The sequence below is a fragment of the Equus caballus genome, chromosome 14, assembly GCF_041296265.1.
Source record: "Equus caballus isolate H_3958 breed thoroughbred chromosome 14, TB-T2T, whole genome shotgun sequence".
In the NCBI taxonomy this organism is placed as follows: Eukaryota; Metazoa; Chordata; class Mammalia; order Perissodactyla; family Equidae; genus Equus; species Equus caballus.
Window position 1 is genome coordinate 56,834,835 of NC_091697.1, and position 19,061 is coordinate 56,853,895.

The 19,061-nt window shown below is 38.4% G+C and overlaps 1 protein-coding gene across 2 annotated transcripts in view; it reads right to left on the reverse strand.

The window, feature by feature from the left end:
* Positions 1 to 15,137, reverse strand: part of DDX46 (DEAD-box helicase 46) — a 60,547-nt gene extending 45,410 nt beyond the window's left edge. The window contains 7 exon segments of one of the 2 annotated variants that reach the window (NM_001309276.2): positions 109 to 222; positions 1,019 to 1,170; positions 2,681 to 2,846; positions 5,295 to 5,391; positions 9,607 to 9,750; positions 11,306 to 11,494; positions 14,886 to 15,071. In NM_001309276.2, the coding sequence (NP_001296205.1) occupies positions 109 to 222; positions 1,019 to 1,170; positions 2,681 to 2,846; positions 5,295 to 5,391; positions 9,607 to 9,750; positions 11,306 to 11,494; positions 14,886 to 14,902 (879 nt within the window). In that variant the 5' untranslated portion in view covers positions 14,903 to 15,071. 2 annotated transcript variants of the gene reach the window in all.
* Positions 15,138 to 19,061: the final 3,924 nt, after the last annotated feature.

Below are 19,061 nucleotides of genomic sequence, written 5' to 3' on the forward strand. Positions count from 1 at the left end.
CCTCCTAACATTAATTTGCATAAGTGAAAAGCACAGCTCCATTAACACTTTCTAACAAATACTTCTACGATACTGTCACAAACAAAGCCAAAGTTAATGAAAAATTACCTCCATTGCATCCTGGTCATTCTCCATCAGCTCACCTTTCTTCTTATCAGAATCTACAACTGCCTTTTTGGTTGTCACAACAGTGACAACTTTTGTGACCGTTGGCCCAGACTTCTAAAATAAAAAAGGAATATAAAATATTTTGCAAAATTGAAACATTATATGCCAACTGAAACACAATGACTGTCACAATTTATAATTCAAATTAATTAGCAACAACTGAATTAATGAAAAGAAGTAGTCTGCTTTCTCCTTACTAACTTGTTTAAATTTTAAAATGTAATATAATTGTATTATATTTTGTAGTACATTCATATACACATAGTTTATTGTATAATATATCATTTTACAGAATATTATGTAATACTTTCACTTTAAAAATAAAAAATGGTATTTTTCACTCATTGTACCAGCCAGACACTGTTCTGGGAGCTTAGAATGAATCAATAAGCAAAACAGATAAAGGTCCCTGCTCTTGGGGAGCTTTTATTTTAAAAGGGAGAAAGGACAAACAATAAATGCAATAAAAAATTAAATTATATAACTTGTCAAAAGGTAATAAGTGCTATAAAAAGAGAAAAATAGACTAGAGTAAAAGGAATCAGGGGTACAACAGATGGAAGCACTGGAGAAGTCTGGAGAGGACCTACTGAGAAGGCAACAAGTAAGAAAAGATACTGAACAAAGATGATGCTGGTATGAGTGACTTCTGAAAGAACATTTACAGCCAAACTTTACTAGTACCTACAGTACTTAGAAAAAGCACTAGCATTTCTGAGATTGGGGAGGAAACAAAAACATTAACATTATAAAGTCATGTGAGTCAGCAGTAGGTCAATGTAACAATGAATTCAAGTTATCCAATTAGGAACATAAACCTTTAAAAATAAAATAAGAGAAAATTCCATACCTTTTCATTTCCCCCACCACCTTTCACACTTCTCATATTAAATTTTTTTACTTCCTCTTTCACTTCTTCCATGTAAGCATCTAATGGATCTAATTCCTCGCCCTCCATTTCATTTCCTTCCTTTTCAGCTTCTGCAGGATCATCTTCATCATCTAAAATATCAGAATATACCTTCTTTGTACATGCGTTTCAACAGGAAATACTTCACAATCAGACCACACCCCACCATTTTAACCTCTTCTCTCACTACCCAAACACCCTCCTTCCCAATTAACCCAGGCACACTGCAATTCAAATACTCACACTTGGAAGTTTTAAAATCAAGGAAGTATTAGTTTTGAATAATATAATAATAATAAAAGTAGTAAAACAATAAGTTATAAATTGTTAAACTGAAAAGAGGCAAAAAGATTAATTATGCCTTAAAAATGAATCTCCAGTATTACATTTTACAACTACACTATTAGAAGCAGAAATAAAAACTTTGTCTGCTAAATGGTACATTTATTTCTTTTCTTTCAATTACCCTTCTTTAAATTACAAAGAAAAAATAACAGTACATTCTTAATTCAAGACAATCCTATCTTTTTTACATAACTAAGACATCATCACCAATTGATACAATCCACTCCTCTATTTAAACTACACTGTGGAACTTTCACAGAAAATGAAAAATTCACAGGAATTTTCACAGAAAATAGAGCAAAATTCCACCTTCTATAAAATTTCACAGTTCCACTTTAATTAAACCTGAAAAGGCAAACTCATAGAGGGAGCAGAAATGTTTGTCTTCTAAGTTATGAAAAATCAGAGGAAGGACTTGAAAACATGCCCTTAATTTACCCTCATGACTAACATTCTTATTTGTAGAAAAAAAATTCAAGAGCTATTTACTGATTATGCTCATAAGCACCCAGCTCTCCACTCTAAAGTAAATCAGTGATACTTACTGAACGCTACTCTACAATTCAAATTCTAACATAAATATTAGAAGGGGCATTTAAAATCTCAATATGAATCCAGCAATTCCAGTTCTAGGTATGTATCCAAAAGAACAGAAAGCAGGGACTCAAACAGATACGTACACACAAATATTCATGGCAGCACTATCCACAACAGCCAAAAGGTAGAAATAACCCATATATCCAACAAAAAATGAACAGGTAAACAAAATGTGGTACATACACTTAACGGAATATTATTCATCCATAAAAAGGAATGAAATTCTGATAAATGCTACAACATGGATGAACCCGGACAACATTATGCTAAGTGAAATAAGCCAGACACAAAAAAACAAATCATTGCATGATTTCATTTATATCATGTACCTAGAATAGGCAAATTCACAGAGACAAAAAGTAGAATTGAAGTTACCGGGGGGTGGGGGTGGTCATAGGATGGGGAGCTATTGTTTAAGGAAAACAGTTTCTGTTTGGGATGATGAACAAGTTCTGGCAATGGATAGTGGTGATGGTTGCACAACACTGTGAATGTACTAAATGCCACTGAATTAAACACTTAAAAATGACTAACATGGTAAGCATTATGATATATTTTTCTACAATAAAAAACAGCCTAAAAAAATCCTAATATGAACCACTACTCATAATTCTAGAATAGTCTACTGAATTGTCTTCTTAGTCTGACAAATGAATATACCATCATCATCTTCTAAACTCCATTTTTTCCCTTGTTTCATCTCTTCAATTTCCTTTTTCAGTTCCCCTATGTTTTCCATGGCCTTTTTACGTTGCTCTTCTCGCCATTTTTCTACTCTTTCTTTTCGCTTTCTCATTTCTTCTTCCAGCTTATTTTGGTCAAAGTTCTTGGAGGAAAAAAAAAAGAGAGAGAGAGGGAAACAAGGATTAACGATTGTACTCCAAGTGACATTCCAAATAATTTCTCCAAAGTATAAAAAAGAAAAAGGAAAATTGGATGTAAATAAAAACTTCTAAATTTAGACCAGACTTAGACTACACAACTTTTAAATATATCCACGAATATACTAGCAAAATGAAATCACAATAAAAAGCATCTTCAACTAAGTAAGTGAAAACAGACTTCAAACACCATAAATTAATCTCATTTTAGTTACAAGCAATATGCATGCATAAATTCAATTTCTTCCTCCAAGCAGAAACTTAATGAATTAGCAAGCACAGCTCCCTAGTTATGTTATTCTCAACTTTAAATCCTCTAAACTCCTCCAAGTTTGCCGCCATGAAAAGTAATTTTCTATTACAATTAGTGAGCAAATGAAAGCTATTTGTCAACATGTGTAAGAAGTTTTTGTCTTGTAGCCTTTAGATCTAAGTTCTTGGTGACAGCCATCTAAAGCCTTTATCAAAATTACTACTACTACTCTCAAGAGAAGACAGCAAATCATTTTCACAGACATAATCAGGGACTTTAGATTAAGCCAAGCTAGAAATCAAAAATTTATGCTACCATTATAGATGAGTATGGAAATATACATATAAAAAACAGTCAAAATATTACAAAATTGTAATGGTGATGGTGTTTTGGCACCTGGGATTACAGAGAATTATTTCTGACTTTCCAAATACTTTATAATATCCTTATGTTTGTATTTTTTAAATAAACATTTCTTAAACAAAGAAAGGCTTTGCTCCTGAATTTATACCCTTTATAATAATTCCATCCTCTCTAAAGATGATCCCCAGAAAGCTTATATGTTTTCCTCAAGGTCACCCAGTCATTCAATAGAAGAAACTAGATCAGAAAACAGACCCCCAGACTTCTATTGTAGTAGCCTTTCTTAGCTACCCTGCTCAGTAAGCAGGTCCCTTAAAAAAAAAGAACCACTAAAAAAGTAGAACTCAAAAAAAAAATAACAAAAAAAGAAGTGAAGTTATAATACATTTTAAAATGGGCAAAAGATAAGAATAGGCAGTTCAAAGAAAAGTGCAAATAGTAAATAAAAAACATTACTATGTATATTATAAACTTACATTACATTATGCTCATAGCATTTTAAAATATTCACTCATTTAAAGACATGCAACTCAAAATAAGAAGATATCAATTACCTCCTATTAAATTAGTGAAAATTAGATTTTGAAATTCCCATGTTGGCAAAGATGTGAGAAAATAGACATTTTCATATGTCTAAAATGTTAAGTCAAGGGGGCTAGCCCCATAACCTACTGGTTAAGTTTGGTGCGCTCCGCCTCAGTGGCCCAGGTTCAGTTCCCAGGCACAGAACTACACCACTCAGAGGCAGCCATGCTGTGGCAGTGACTCACATACAAAATAGAAGACTGGCACAGATGTTAGCTCAGTGCAAATCTTCCTCAAAAAAAAAAAGGAAGATTGGCAACGCATGTTAGTTCACAGTGAATTTTCCTTAGCAAAAAAAAAATCTCAAGACAAAATTTATACAACTTTTTTGGAAGACAATTTGATACTATTCACCAAAATGTTAAATGTATATATCCACTGACAAACCCATTTCACTGATACAATTTACCCTATACTATATTCACAAAAGACACATGTACAAAGATTAATGCACCATTGTTTATAACTGCAGACTAGAAACAACCTAAGTATCCATCAGAAGTGATCTCTCTACCTTGCTTCAACAGAACATTATGCAGGCATTAAAAACAAGCTATATCTATGTATGCAGTTGGAGAAAGCTCTCCAATAAATAAATGAAAACAGCAAGGTATTCTATTTTTTTAGGTTGAATGGTGGGTACACTGCTGTTCATTATTCTTAAGACCTTATATATTAATAAAATAATTCATAATTTAAAAATGAGGGGCCAGTCCTGTGGCTGAGTGGTTAAGTTCGCACACTCTGCTTTGGCGGCCCAGGGTTTTGCCAGTTCAAGTCCTAGGCAAGGACATGGCACCGCCCATCAAGCCATGCTGAAGTGGCATCCCATATGCCACAACCAGAAGGACCCACGACTAAAAACATACAACTATGTACCGGGGGAGGGGCTTTCAGAGAAAAAGGAAAAATTAAAAAAAAAAAAAAAAAAGAAAGAACAAAAAGCAAGACACAGAATAGTGCATATGGTATGATCACATTTTGTAAGTAAAAATAGATAATGAGTATAAATACATAACGTTTTTCAGAAAAAAATTTTCTCATGAGGACAACTATTACTTTATCTGGTTATCTTATATATCTGTTATAAGTTATTTAAAAATAAAACACAGAGTATTAAAAAAACAAACAGTAACTTGTCATTGTAGAAACAAGTCTGATATTATATGATTATTTATGTTAGTAAACATACGCCAGCATCTTTTTCTTTTTCATCCTCCTTGTCATCTTTGTCTTTTTTCTTCTCTTTAGAACTTTCCCCACTATCTGTTTTCTCTTTGGACCTAGACCTACCAAAAGAGAGAGAGAAGGAGACATCATCTATTTGTGCTTGGAATATTCATTTTAAAATACTTTTACAGACTTGTATTTTACTTTTTAGGTAAGAAATAAACTTTCAAGAGTCAACTGCATTTTTATATTTCATTAATAAACATCTTGGAAATGTAATGAAAACTTAATCCCATGACAATAACGACAAATATTATTAAACATTTGGAAATTCACCCAAGAAAAACTGGTCATTTCACATAAAAATAATTACAAAATTTAAATAGAGATAAAATTAAACAAATGGAGAAATATACCAAGACATTAATATTCTACAAGATAACTTATATGTGTAATAATATTTAAAATCCCAGTAGGCTTTTTTTGTGCATGTGTGAGGAATACTGGCCCTGAGCTAACATCTTTCGGCAGTCTTCATCTTTTTGCTGAGGAAGACTGGCCCGGAGCTAACATCAGTGGCCATCTTCCTGTTTTGTATGTGGGACACCACCACAGCATGGCTTGACAAGTGGTGCCTCAGTCCACGCCTGGGATTCAAACCTGCAAACCCCGGGCTGCCAAAGTGATCATGCAAACTTAACCAGTACGCCACCTGACAGGCCCCTAGGTTTGCATTTTGACCCTACTTATGGTATCTTAAAATGAATAAAATTTCTTAATTTGAATGTAATCAAATTAGTCAACTTTCCCCTCTTTATGATTGGTGCTTTTTAAAGTACCTGAGAAATCCTTCCAGATTTGATGAAGATATCCAGAAGTAAAGAAGATATTCTCTAGCAAAAACTTCTGAAAGGTTTATAGTTTTGCCATCTAATTTGGTCTTTTTTTTTTTTTAAAGATTGGCACCTGAGCTAACATCTGTTGCTGATCATCGTTTTTTTCTCTTCTTCTTCTACCGAAAGCCCCCCAGTACATAGTTGTGTATTCCAGTTGTAGGTCCTTCCAGCTCTGCTATGTGGGATGCCGCCTCAGCATGGCCTGACAAACAGCGTTAGGTCCACACCCAGGATCCAAATTGGCGAAAGAAACCCTGCGCCACTGAAGTGGAGTGTGCAAACTTAACCACTCAACCATGGGGCCAGGCACCTAATTTGGTGTTTAATCTGCTTGGAAATACTTTTTGTGCACAGAATGAGGTAGGCGGTCCTATTTCATTATAGGATAGCAAATGTCTCTAGCACCATTTATTGAAAAAACTTTTTCCCACTGACTACAACATCCCCACTCTTATTTATCAAATGACCATGTATGTGTGGCTCTCTTTCTGGGCTCTTTATATGTTTCACTGATCTATTTCTCTATGCCTACACTAAAACCACACTCTCTTAGGGGAAGGCAAAAGGGGTAAAGGGTCACATTTATACAGTGACAGATGGCAACTAGACTTTTGGTGGTAAACACGATGTAGTCTATACAGAAGTCAAAATACAATGATATACACCTGAAATTTATATAATGTTATAAACCAATGTTACCACAATTTAAAAAAACCACTATCTTAACTTCTGTAATTTTATGACAAGTCTTGATATCTGGTAGAGCAAGTCCTCCTACCTCGCTCTTCAAGAGTGTTTATGCCCTCTGCATTTCTAATTTTATAATCAGTTTGTCAAATATTTTTGTATTCATGTCTAAGAACTTTTTTTTTTCCAAATATCTAACGGTCCAATGTGGCAATTTTTTTTGGGGGGGGCCAGGGAAAGTTTCACCCTGAGCTGACATTTGTTGCCAATTTTCCTCTTTTTCCCCCTCCCCAAAGACCCAGTGTATGGCTGTGCATCCTAGTTCTAAGTCATCCTAGTTCTTCTATGTGAACTGCTGCCACAGCACAGCAACTGACAGTCGGGTGGGATGGTGTTGTGACCTGGAAGTGAAGCTGGGCTGCCAAGACAGTAAGGGCAGAACTTTAACCAGTAGGCCATCAGGGCTGGCTCAAGAACTTTTAAACATGAATATACGGTGAAGTTAGTAAAAAGTTTTTCCTGAATTTATATAGATAATTATGACTTTTCTCCTTAAATCTTATTAATATAGAGTATTACACTGATTCATTTTCTGATGTTAAACCAACCTTCCCTTCCTGGAATAAATCCAACTAGTTCATGATTGTACTATCTTTTTTATATATTGTTAGATTCGGTACACTAATCTATATTTGGATTGAGTATAGCCTATAATTTCCTTTTCTCATACTGCCCGTCAGGTTTTAATATCTATATTCTTCTCAATTCATAAAATGAATTAAGAAACGCTTCTTCTTACTTAAGACTCCGTTCATCAAAAGTATCATTACAGAATGAAAAGACAAACCACAAAGAGAATGTATTTGCCACTCATATAACTGACAAAACACAACTATCCAGGATACTTAAAAACATAAAACAAAAACTTCCTACAAATCAATTTTTAAAGAGAGAAACCCAATAGGAAAATGAGCAAAAGATCTGAACATGTACTTAAGAGGAAATCCTTTTAATCCAATTAACACATGAAAAGGTGTTCCACCTCATTGGTAACCAGGGAAATGCAAATTAAAATCACAATACTGGTATTACAGGTGTACCCAATTAACAAAAATGAAAAGGACTGACAATACCAAATATTGGCAAGTATATGGAGCAACACAACCCTCATACACTGCTGGTGGGAGTATAATCAGTACACACTCTTTGGAAAGCATTTCGGATTACCTAGTAAAAATGAAGCCACGTTTATTCTACGATCATGCAATTTTACTCCCAGGTATACACCCTAGGGAAACTCACACACATTTATAACAGGATACATATACAAAAATGTTCATAATAGCCAAAAACTTAAAACCACACAAACATCTCTCTCAGTAGAATGGACAAATAAATAGTGATATATTTATACCACAGAATTGAGCCAGCCCTCATGGCCTAGAGGTTAAAGTTCAGCATTTTCCGCCTCGGCAGCCCAGGCTCAGCTCCTGGGTGCAGAACCACACCACTCATCTGTCAGCAACCATGCTAGAGCTCACACAGAAGAACTAGAAGACTTTACAACTATACACAACTATGTACTGGGGCTTTGTGGGGTGAAAGGGAGAAAAAGGAGTAAGATTGGCAACAGACATTCGCTTAGGGCGAATCTTCCCCTGCAAAAAAAAAAAAATAAATAACAAAAAGATAGACCACAGAATAGCATTCAACAAGGAGATTAAATACTATTTGAGACAACACAGTTAAGTCTCAAATAAAGTTGAGCAAAGACAAAAGCATACATGACTCATTCATATAAAATTTAAAAAGATTTAAGTGTAAACTACTCTTTTTCCAGATAACAAATGCAGGTGGTAAACCTGTAAAAAAATGTAAGAAATTACTAGCACAAAATTCAAGAGTGGTTTTATTAGGGAGTAGAGAGCTGGGTTACAGAAGGGACGTGGAGGGCTTCTGAGGATACTGACAATGCTATTTCTTGACCTTGGTGGTGGTTACATGGATATTGCTTTATAATTATTAATAAACTGCATGTTTATATTTCATTCACTTTTCTAAATTTATATTTTATTTTTAATTAAAAAAACCCCAATGGTCATAATACACTGACCCTGGTAAAATAAAAGTAAAATTTATAAAGTTAAATCAACATGGGAAAAATACGCATGACTAACATGAAGATACAGAAAACAGATACAAGTCCATACATCAACTATCCTATCACTTAAAAAACAATAATATTAGGCAAAAAAACCATTGACAAGAGAAATATAAAGAGTAAACGCATTCTGTCTAATAGACATAAATAATACCTCAAAATTAAATGGTACTGGCATCTTAAAGAAACAAGTACACAACTTATACAAGCAAAGTTCATCCATCCTGAACAATTCAGCAATGCATATCATGAGTTAAAAAGTTATTTACCAATGTTAGAAATACTACCTAAGAAAATAATTTCAAAGGAAACAATACAGTTCCAACAAAGATGTTTATAAAATATATTTCTGACCATTCACAGTAAGTATTAAATAAGGGAACAATGCCTTATGAGTGTTAAAACTAACAGAAGTTAGTATTTTTCAAATGAATTATAAGCTTTATAACCTATTAAACTTCAGCCAAGAGTTCATAGTAGGAGCGAAATTCAGTAATTATTATAAAGATTTTTTTAAAAAAAAATCAAGGCAGAGTCAAGAGAGTCAGTTCCCAACCTGCATGACAGATACAGCCCAATGATAACATTACCTGTTCTCAGCTTTCTTGCTTTTGTTACCAGGACTGGAGGACCGGGATCGCCGGCCCCGGCTTCTACTCCTCGAGCGTCTCCTGTCTCGACTTCGAGATCTTCTTCGCTCTCGACTTCTGTCTCTCTCTCTACTTCTGGAACGCCTGCAAGGGGGACACTTCTCATTTATTCTATGACCAAGTGGAGCTTCTATTTCAGATCGTGGCTCTCTCCCATGCTGAAGGAAGCTTCTTAATTAACATTATTAAAGGCAGAGATTTCAATTAACTATCAAATCAGTATAGCAAACAAGTAAAGCCAATTCTTATAAGTGGTCAATGAAAAAAATGAGGACACTAATTTCAAAATGTTTGTTGAAAAACATAGCAAATCTGTTATAATAGCTATTTGAAATCTATGGCCTAGAGCAGAAAAATCTAAATTTCAAAGACAGCTAAGTATTAAGGATGGGCAAATGGGGCTATGGAAAGATCACAGATATGAAGATTAAGAAACAAGAACTTCTGCCCTGTGGGTGTTACTAACTAGTGACACGACATAGGGCAGATCAACTCTCTGGGTCTCAGTTTTCTCATCTATAAAATATGGAAACTTCACCAGATAATCTCAAAATCCTTCTGGCTCTATATCTTGTGATTCCGCTTTCACACCAATAAGTCAAAGACCAAATCTTAAATGACCAATTTCATTTAACAAGTACTTGACAGAACTGTAGGAAACTATTCCTGGGACCACGTAACATGAAATTGAGTAAGTTAGCACTATCCACATTGTCATGAGTGAATATTTTTCCTTAGCACCACGCAATACCTTTGCAATCTCTCCTTCCAATGTCTGAAAAAGATAAAGTCAAGGTTCTAAGATCACCTCACAGCACCTGTACAACCTTATCTTCTTTACTATTTTAATAAGAAACTGCATTAGAAATTTTTTTTTTTGGTGAGGGAGAGGTTATTTTTATCTTAAAACTCTTTTTCACCTCCAGAAAGGTTATGAATACTTGACTAGTACCAAGAAATACATAACCAAGTAAAAGTAAAATAAAAATTAGGGTGTTCTTTGGTTTAAATCTAAAACAGTTCTTTAACATAGTTTCTGGGGCCGGCCCCATGGCCAAGGGGTTAAAGTTACGCTCGCTCTGCTTCAGCGGCCCACGGCTCATGGGTTCAGATGCCAGGTGAGGACCTAATCCACTCATCAGCCGTGCTGTGGAGACATTGTACATACAAAGTAGCGGAAGAGTGGCACAGCTGTTAGCTTAGGGCAAATCTTCCTCATAAAAAAATTAAATTAACAAAATAGTTTCAAACATTAAGGAGGGTTGAAGATGGCTCTGCCCTGTTTCCCTCTCCTGTCAGCTTTAGTGGCTGCTCTGAACACAGTGGTCAGCTCTCTTGGGACAGAATTAGAACAGAACCCCCTTGATGGCACATCATCTTATGTTTTACTTCTTTTTTTAACCTCTCACAGGGAGCATCAAGGGTTCTCTTTGGATTACAGGAAATACAGCCTCAAGTTTCCAAACTTAAAGCACTGTTTGAGAGAACCTTTGTTCTACGCAAATCACTTCTGGAGCTAATAAAAAAAAAGCTGGAGTTAAAGCAGAGGACCTTCTAGTCCAAAACAAACGTTTGAAGAAGCACAATTTAGCCGAGAAGGCCCAATGCATCACGGGTCCTTTGGAGACTAACATCTTACCTCAGACGCTTCCTGTCTCTTGACCGAGATCTTCTTTTATCCCTGCTACGAGATCTCTCTCTTCTTCTATCTCTATCTCTGCTTCTAGACCGTCTGTCATCTCCACGTTTACTTCTTTTGTCTGAGGGTGAGCGACTTCTAGATCGACTTCCAGAGCGCCCCCGTGATGCTGATCGCTTCCGATAGTGGCTACAATATTAAGTAAAAGATTAAGCTTAGCAAACACACTTGGCTTCTATTATATTTTATTTATTACATTTTTCAAAAAAAATCCCAGCAGACAAATTAAACACTGAAAGGACTCTTTTTACATAAACTTCTTTAAAATTAGAGGGAAAGAATGAACCTTTCTGCCATAGCACATGTGGAGATGGGCTGTCTTGAAAGGGAAGTAAGGACAGTAAACAAAACAGACCAAGCTCCTGCAAACAGTTTGCATTCTGGTAAAGAAGAGATGACGGACAAGGAAAAAAATAAATATACAGGGGCCAACCAGTGGCAGAGGGGTTCAGTTCCCACGTTCTGCTTTGGCGGCCCAGGGTTCGCCAGTTTGGATCCCGGGTGAGAACATGGCACCACTTGTCAAGCCATGCTGTGGCAGGCGTCCCACATATAAAGTAGAGGAAGATGGGTGCAGATGTTAGCTCAGGGTCAGTCTTCCTCAGCAAAAAGAGGAGGATTGGCAGCAGATGTTAGCTCAGGGCTAATCTTCTTCAAAAAGAAAAAAATAAAATAAATAAAAAATAAATATACAATATGTCATGTGGTGCTATGGAGAAAAACAGATCAGAGTAAAGAAAAAAGGGAATGTGAGGTAGGAGGTCTGCTATTTTATACTTGGCGATTAGAGAAGGCCTCACTAATAAAAAGACATTTCGATGGCTTGAAAGAAGTAAAGGAAGGAACCATGTAGACATACGGGGGAGGAACCTTCCAGGCAAAATGCACAGCAAGTGCAAAGTCCCTGAAGAGAAGACTTGATTGGTGTGTTCACAAAACAGCAAGGAAGGCAGATGTAGCTAGGGCGGAATGAGCGAGAGAAAGTGCCATGAAAGGAGGTAAGAGATACAGCAGGGTAGCCCAACGTGGGGAGCCTTATAGAGCCTTAGAGGCCATTACAAGGACTTTCTCTTTTACTCTGAGTAAGATGGGAAGCTGCTGGAAGATTTTAAGCAGAGGTGTGACATAACATCACTAATGTTTATAAAGCTTTCCTCTGGCTGCTGAGGGAACAACAAACCGAAGGAAAGCAAAGGCAGAAGCAGGAAAAACAGAATGCTACAGAAATCATCCAAGGAAAAGACAGTGGTGGCTTGGATCAGACTGTCAAGTGTAGAGTCATTCAAAAGCGTCAAAATCTGGATATTTTGAAGCTAGAGCTGACTGGATTTAATGACTAATTAAATGTCAAGAGTGATAGCAAGGGAGACATCATTGGTGTTTCCAAGATCCTTGGCCAGATAGAGTAGAAAGATGAAGTTGCCATTTACTAAGATGGGAGGGCTGAGGGAGTAGGTTTGAGAGGAAGGTGGGAAATCAGGATATTAGGCATCTAAGTGGAGATACAGAGCAGGTAGTTGAAATGAGTGTGGAGTTAACGAAAGAAATATAAATTAGGAAGTCATCAGGGTACAAAGGCTACTTAAAGCAATAAACCTGGCTAACATTGCTAGGGAATGAGAACACCTGATTTATCCCTCAAGCACCTGAAATTCAACATGTAGAAACCCAAACCTGTTACCTCCCCTCCCCAAACAATTTATCATCCCAAATTCCAGTCAGCAAGCTCAAAGATACCACTTATCTTCAATATTTTCTCTTTTTCCCATTCTACACAACCAATAAAACACCAAGTATCCCCAATTTCACTTCTGTCATTCTTTTCACATGATATTGCCTCCTCCGAGTCCCCTCTGTCACTACTTCATAACAGACTTATCCACAGAGGACATTTAGAAGACCCCTGGTCTTCCTGCTGCTTCTCCCCTTTCCCTTAAATCCGTTTTACTCATTGCTGTTAGGGTAATCTGCGTAAACCAGAGTTCTGATCCTATTATATACACACATACACACTTACTCAAAATCTTCAAAGGCTCCCAAATAAATTCTTATCCTCAAAACTTAATCTACAGTCCATCCACCTTCTGGGCCTGAGTCCCTTTCAGAACCTACCTCCTACTACTTCTCTTCAACCCTTGATGAAACCTACAGATGGAGGCAAACCACGCTCTTTACTGATTTCTCTAACACCCGGCTCTCTTCCATCTCTGAGCCTTTCATTATGCCCTGAACAAACCGAGAGCACAGGCCAGGCCGGGCAGAGACGGGAGAAGGCTGAATACAGGGACTTTCTCATGCAGGTGCTTGAAGGCCATGCTGGAGTCTGATTTTATCTTGGAAGCAGTAAGAACCAATGGAGAGGACAGCAGGGGAATGACACGATCTGACCTTTATTTCAGAAGTATCACGATGGCTGCAGTGTGAGGCATCTACTAGGAGGGCAAGATCACAGGAGACAATCAATTTGAGGCAGGTGTAGCAGTCTGAGCAATAAATGATTAGGGCCTCAAGCAAGTCAGGAACAGTGGGAACAGGGAAAGGGTAGAGAATTGAACTGGATGTAGGCAGTAAGAGAGAAGAATGAGTCAAATAAACATCACTTCCAGGTTTCTGGTCTGGGTGACCAGATGAATAGCAATGCCTTCAGGGAGATCTAAAGACCTTTACAGGAATTTTCCGCAGTTATGGACTCATTCTTTATCTAGGTGATGGTTAACACGGTTTATATATTTGCTAAATTTCATCAGGCTCTACCCTTAAGCTTTATCCATTTCCCTGAATGTAAATTTTACCTCAATAAAATACTATTACTTTGCTTATTATTTATATCCTAAATACAAAGGATCTTTCAGTTCCTGCTAAACATATAGTAAACATTCATCTTTAAGGGAAAAAACCTCAAAGTCCCAAGCCAGGTAACGATCTAAAGTTTTGAAGAAGTATCATAGCTCTAATGAGACCTCCCAGTCCACAGGTTAAAAAGGATAGAGAAAACATAAATACGAAGTCTAATTGCGAAGAAAATGCCCATGCAAGTATCTACTGTAGCCCAGGAAAAGCCCAGTAAGGTAGAGCGCTGTCGGTGGTGTAAAAATGTGTGTCCACACGCTCCTTTCAACCGACTTGGGACGATATCACACAGGCACAGAGAACTAAAATAGAGCTCGACAGTCTCCAAGGAAACGCTGCAAAGGCGAAGCGGTAAGAAATTCACCCGACATCACTACTGCCCGAGGCCACGAGGGCAGGCACCGCGGAAGAGGCGGGACGTGGTGCCCGACCACCGACGTCCTGGGGGGTGTTCCCTCTCCAGGGGCTCCAGCCCGGCGAGGGTAGCGCCGTCGCCGACTCAAGCACCGCCATTCCCTCAGCCGAGGGTCCCCAGCCCCTCCAGCGGCCGCGGGCAGCGCTGGCCGCACGTGGGGCCGCGCCGGGGCAGGCCTGGCGCCGCGGCCACCTCAACTCCCGCCTCTTCCCCCGCTCCAAGGAAGCCGCTCGCCCGCTCGGCGCGCCGCCTCACCGTGACTCCCGGCCCATGCTGCCGGCCGCGGGGAAGGGCGCCCTTCGGGACCACGCGCAGGAGACCCGGACAAAGGAAGGCGCCGCGCTGCCCTCGGCTCGCCGTGCGAGAGGCAGCGCTACGAGGCGGCAGCAGCTCCAGCAGCAGCCGCCATCCGAGCGCGGCCAACGAAAACAGGACGTGCTGGCGCCGGCGGAAGAAGGAAGGAAGCGGCGGGCCGGAAGCTGCCCTATCTCCACAGCGCCGTCTCTCGGCTGGAGGCCGCACAGCGCCGGCCGCGCCGAAACACGCGGCCTTGGCCAGGTTGTCCCTGCCAGGCCGGCCGCGGCAGCCCCCGCGCGTTGGTGCGGTGGAGTGCGGCGCGTCTGCTTTGCGGGCCCTGAGAGGGTGTTTGCTGCAAGGGTCACCCGGGCGCCATGTGCATCCACGAACTATCCTGGACGTGCGCTGACGCCCGCCTGAACCTGCGCTAAGAGATGCTACAAACGTCTCCATTCACTCCCATTCATTTATATTTATTGTTACGTGTCGGGCACGTGCTGGATCCTGGGGAGCTTACAATCTAGTGGGGGATATAGACATTACCAACAACACGAGCAGACGTAATGCAACAAGAAAGATTCCACCATAGGAGAGGGATTCAGAAAAAGAATTTCCTGAGGAAGTGACACTTGAGGTGAGATTTGAAGACTGAGTAGGAGTTAACTTGGTGGAGAAGAGAACCAAGAGCTAAAAACACATTTGCAAGATTATAATGGTTCTCAACATTACCTGCACTTGGAAGCTTTAATAAAAACAAAAACAAAAACAAGCAGGGGCCAGCCTGGTGGCATAGTGGTTAAATTGGGCGTGCTCTGCTTCGGTTCTGGGCACTGACCTACATCACTCTTCAGCCGCCACACTGCAGTGGAGACCCACATACAAAATTTGCCCAGGGCAAATCTTCCTCAGCAAAAACAAAAAAAGAAAAATGCAAATGCTTGTGTTCCATCCTGATATTATTTTAATTGGTCTGGAGTGCAACTTGCGCATTGGGAGTTTTCAAGCTTCCCAGGTGACTCTCAAGTAGAGTCAAGCTTGATGGCTCGCCTAGTGGAACACACAAATGTTGTTACAGCAGAAAGCTGTAATGGAGTTGGGTAGAGCCTCTCTTATTTACTTCACATGCCTCTGTACTATTTTACTTTCTTAAATATCAGGATGATAGAAAAGTTCTATATCTTGATTGTGGTGGTCGTTGGGTGAGTATGTTTGTCAAAATTCATCGAACTGTGCACGTTAAATTGGTGCATTTTATTGTACGTAAATGTCACCTCAAATTTCGTTTTCCTAAAAAATGAAATCAAGTTAAGACACCAAGACAAGCTTCTGCTCTTCCTCAGTGGCTTACTGCCCACCTGTGAGAGCATGCAGTCTATGCCAAGGGTAAGGAGGCCCTGAGCAAATATGTGACAGAACGGACACCAATGAGGGTTAGGTATCAGAGCCACTGTAAATTGCTTGTATGTTGGTTGAAGGTAAGGAGTATGGGTTTCAGTCTAAAAGAAATAGGAAACCACTAGCGTAAACAGTGGAGACACTGAGAAGTGTTCAGATTCTGGATGTTTTTGGAGGTAGCTCTCGAAACAGTAATTGATAAATTGGGTGTGAACTGTGAGGGAAAAGGGAGAATAATGATGACTCCGAGATTTTCAAGAAAGGTACTATGGATTCTGGCGAATTTACAGAGATGAGAAAGGCATGGGAGCAGCAGATTTGGCAGTAGAGAAATCAATCCTTCTGTTTCAGCGATGTGATGTTTGAGATGCCTTCTAGATATCCAAAAGGAAATAATGGCTACATAAGGGGATACAGTAGTCCCCCTTTACCTGCGGTTTCATGGTCCTAGGTTTCAATGTCCCCTGGTGACTGTCTGGGTTATCAGATCGACTGTCAAGGTATTGCAGTGCTTGTGTTCAAATAACCCTTATTTTACTTAACAATGGCCCCAAAGCTCAAGAGTAGTGATGCTGACAATTCCGATATGACAAAGAGAAGCCATAAAGTGCTGCCTTTAAGTGAAAAGGTGAAAGTTCTCAACTTACTAAGGAAAGAAAAAAATTGCATGCTGAGGTTGCTAAGATCTACGGTAAGGATGAATCTTCTATGTGTGAAACTATAAAGAAATTCGCACTAGTTTTGCTGTCATACCTCAAATATGTATGTAGTATAGGAAAAAACATAGTATCTATAGGATTCAGTACTATCAGCAGTGTCAGACATCCACTGGGGGTTTTGGAATGCATCCCCCTCAGATAAGGAGGGACTACTGGATATGCATCTGGAGTTCAAGGGAGCAATAGAAGTTGGAGACATAAGGCTCATAAGCACTTTATAGAATGTAGAATAATATATGGTATTTGAAGGCATGGACCTGGATAAGGCCATGCAGAAGTTAATGTTACAGCTGGAACAGATTTTTAAAATCACATACTCAAATTTCTTGATTTTAAGCAAGAAAACTGAGAGTTGGGAAACAAATTTAATCCTGGATCAGTAACTTTTTGGAATCTAAACTGGAACCAGAACCCAGGCATCTGATACTCAGGCCAGAGCTCTTTCTGAGATACTTCATTTCTAACTCCTCTTAGAGAATACATTCACATGACAATTCTGACTGGCTTTTTACGCCCACAAATTCACAGCCCTTCTATGTCCTGGAAGAAGCTGCTTTATCTATTAGCATAGGTGAAAGAGTAATTATAGTGCACAGTATCTCCAATATACCACTTTTAGCAATCTGCCATGGCTTCCAAAGCAGATTTTGATGTGGATTAATTAACCCAGTTCCGAGTATCTCATAACCTTCTTGCTGTTTTTAGTACCAACTGTGATGCACATGTCCATTTACACAAGTGATCAGACTGAAAAGCTACTGACTGAAGACGTCACCTCTAAACAACCATCCTTGTGAATCTAGTTTTAACCCATATACATTTCAAGTCAGTAAAATTTCTAAATAAAATATTCTTTTTACTTATTCCAAACACTAAGAAACTTCCATTTCCATTTGATATTATTAAACACACTTGAGCAAATGATCAGGAAGATGCCAATTAGCTGCAGAGAAATAAGGGCATCAATAGACACAGATACCGTACAGCTCTTCTCTTTGAAATAAATTTGATAATGACCTACAGTTACTAAAACTTGGCATGTGTCAACTGGCTAAACGGGGCCTTTTTGTTAAGAAATGAAAGAAGTAAACATGCAAGTGAAGACCACTAGCGTATTGGCAGGGAATGGGGAGAAAGTGACAAATCTAAGGATGCTTTCCAATCAACTAGATACTAGATTTGTCATGGAATCATGAAAAATTTGTGCTGATAATCTTAACCTAAGTCAGCAGAACAGACTTAAATTATTATACTTATTCTCCATTATTCTGGTTCAAAATAAAATGACAAAAATCAAGACTTTGTGAGTAATTAAAAAAAAAAGTATATGTTTTTAATATCACAAAGATTAACCAAATAAACCATACAAAAATCTGTAGGAAATGTAATTCCAAACAATATAACATTATGTTTTATACTTTTTTAAGAAGACAAATCTTCCAAATACGACAGTGTCACCAAGTTAGTTAAAAAGATATTTATGCTATTGGGTTGTATACTTCAAGTGATTCTTCAGATCCCATTTTTATATCTAATCATTCTATTCTAGTTTGCCCAAAAAACACACTTCTGAAAATTGAAAACTCAAAAGTGAAAATTTGGGGGCTGGCCAGTGGCACAGCAGTTAAGTGCACACATTCCGCTTCAGTGGCCCGGGGTTTCCTGGTTCAGATCCCGGGTACGCACATGGTGCCACTTGTCAAGCCATGCTGTGGCAGGCGTCCCACATATAAAGTAGAGGAAGATGAGCATGGATGTTAGCTCAGGGCTAGTCTTCCTCAGCAAAAAGAGGAGGATTGGCAGCAGATGTTAGCTCAGGGCTAATCTCCCTCAAAAAAAAAAAAAGTGAAAATTTCCAATTCTGAGTTTGGTAATAAAAAATTCTCATAAATAAAAATTAAAGTAAAATAAAGATTTCATAAATACCTTCTAATTTCACATGTATGAATCTTAATAATTTCTTCCATTAAATATATGCACTGGAATAAAAATTAAGATATTGACTCAACAAGATAAGATA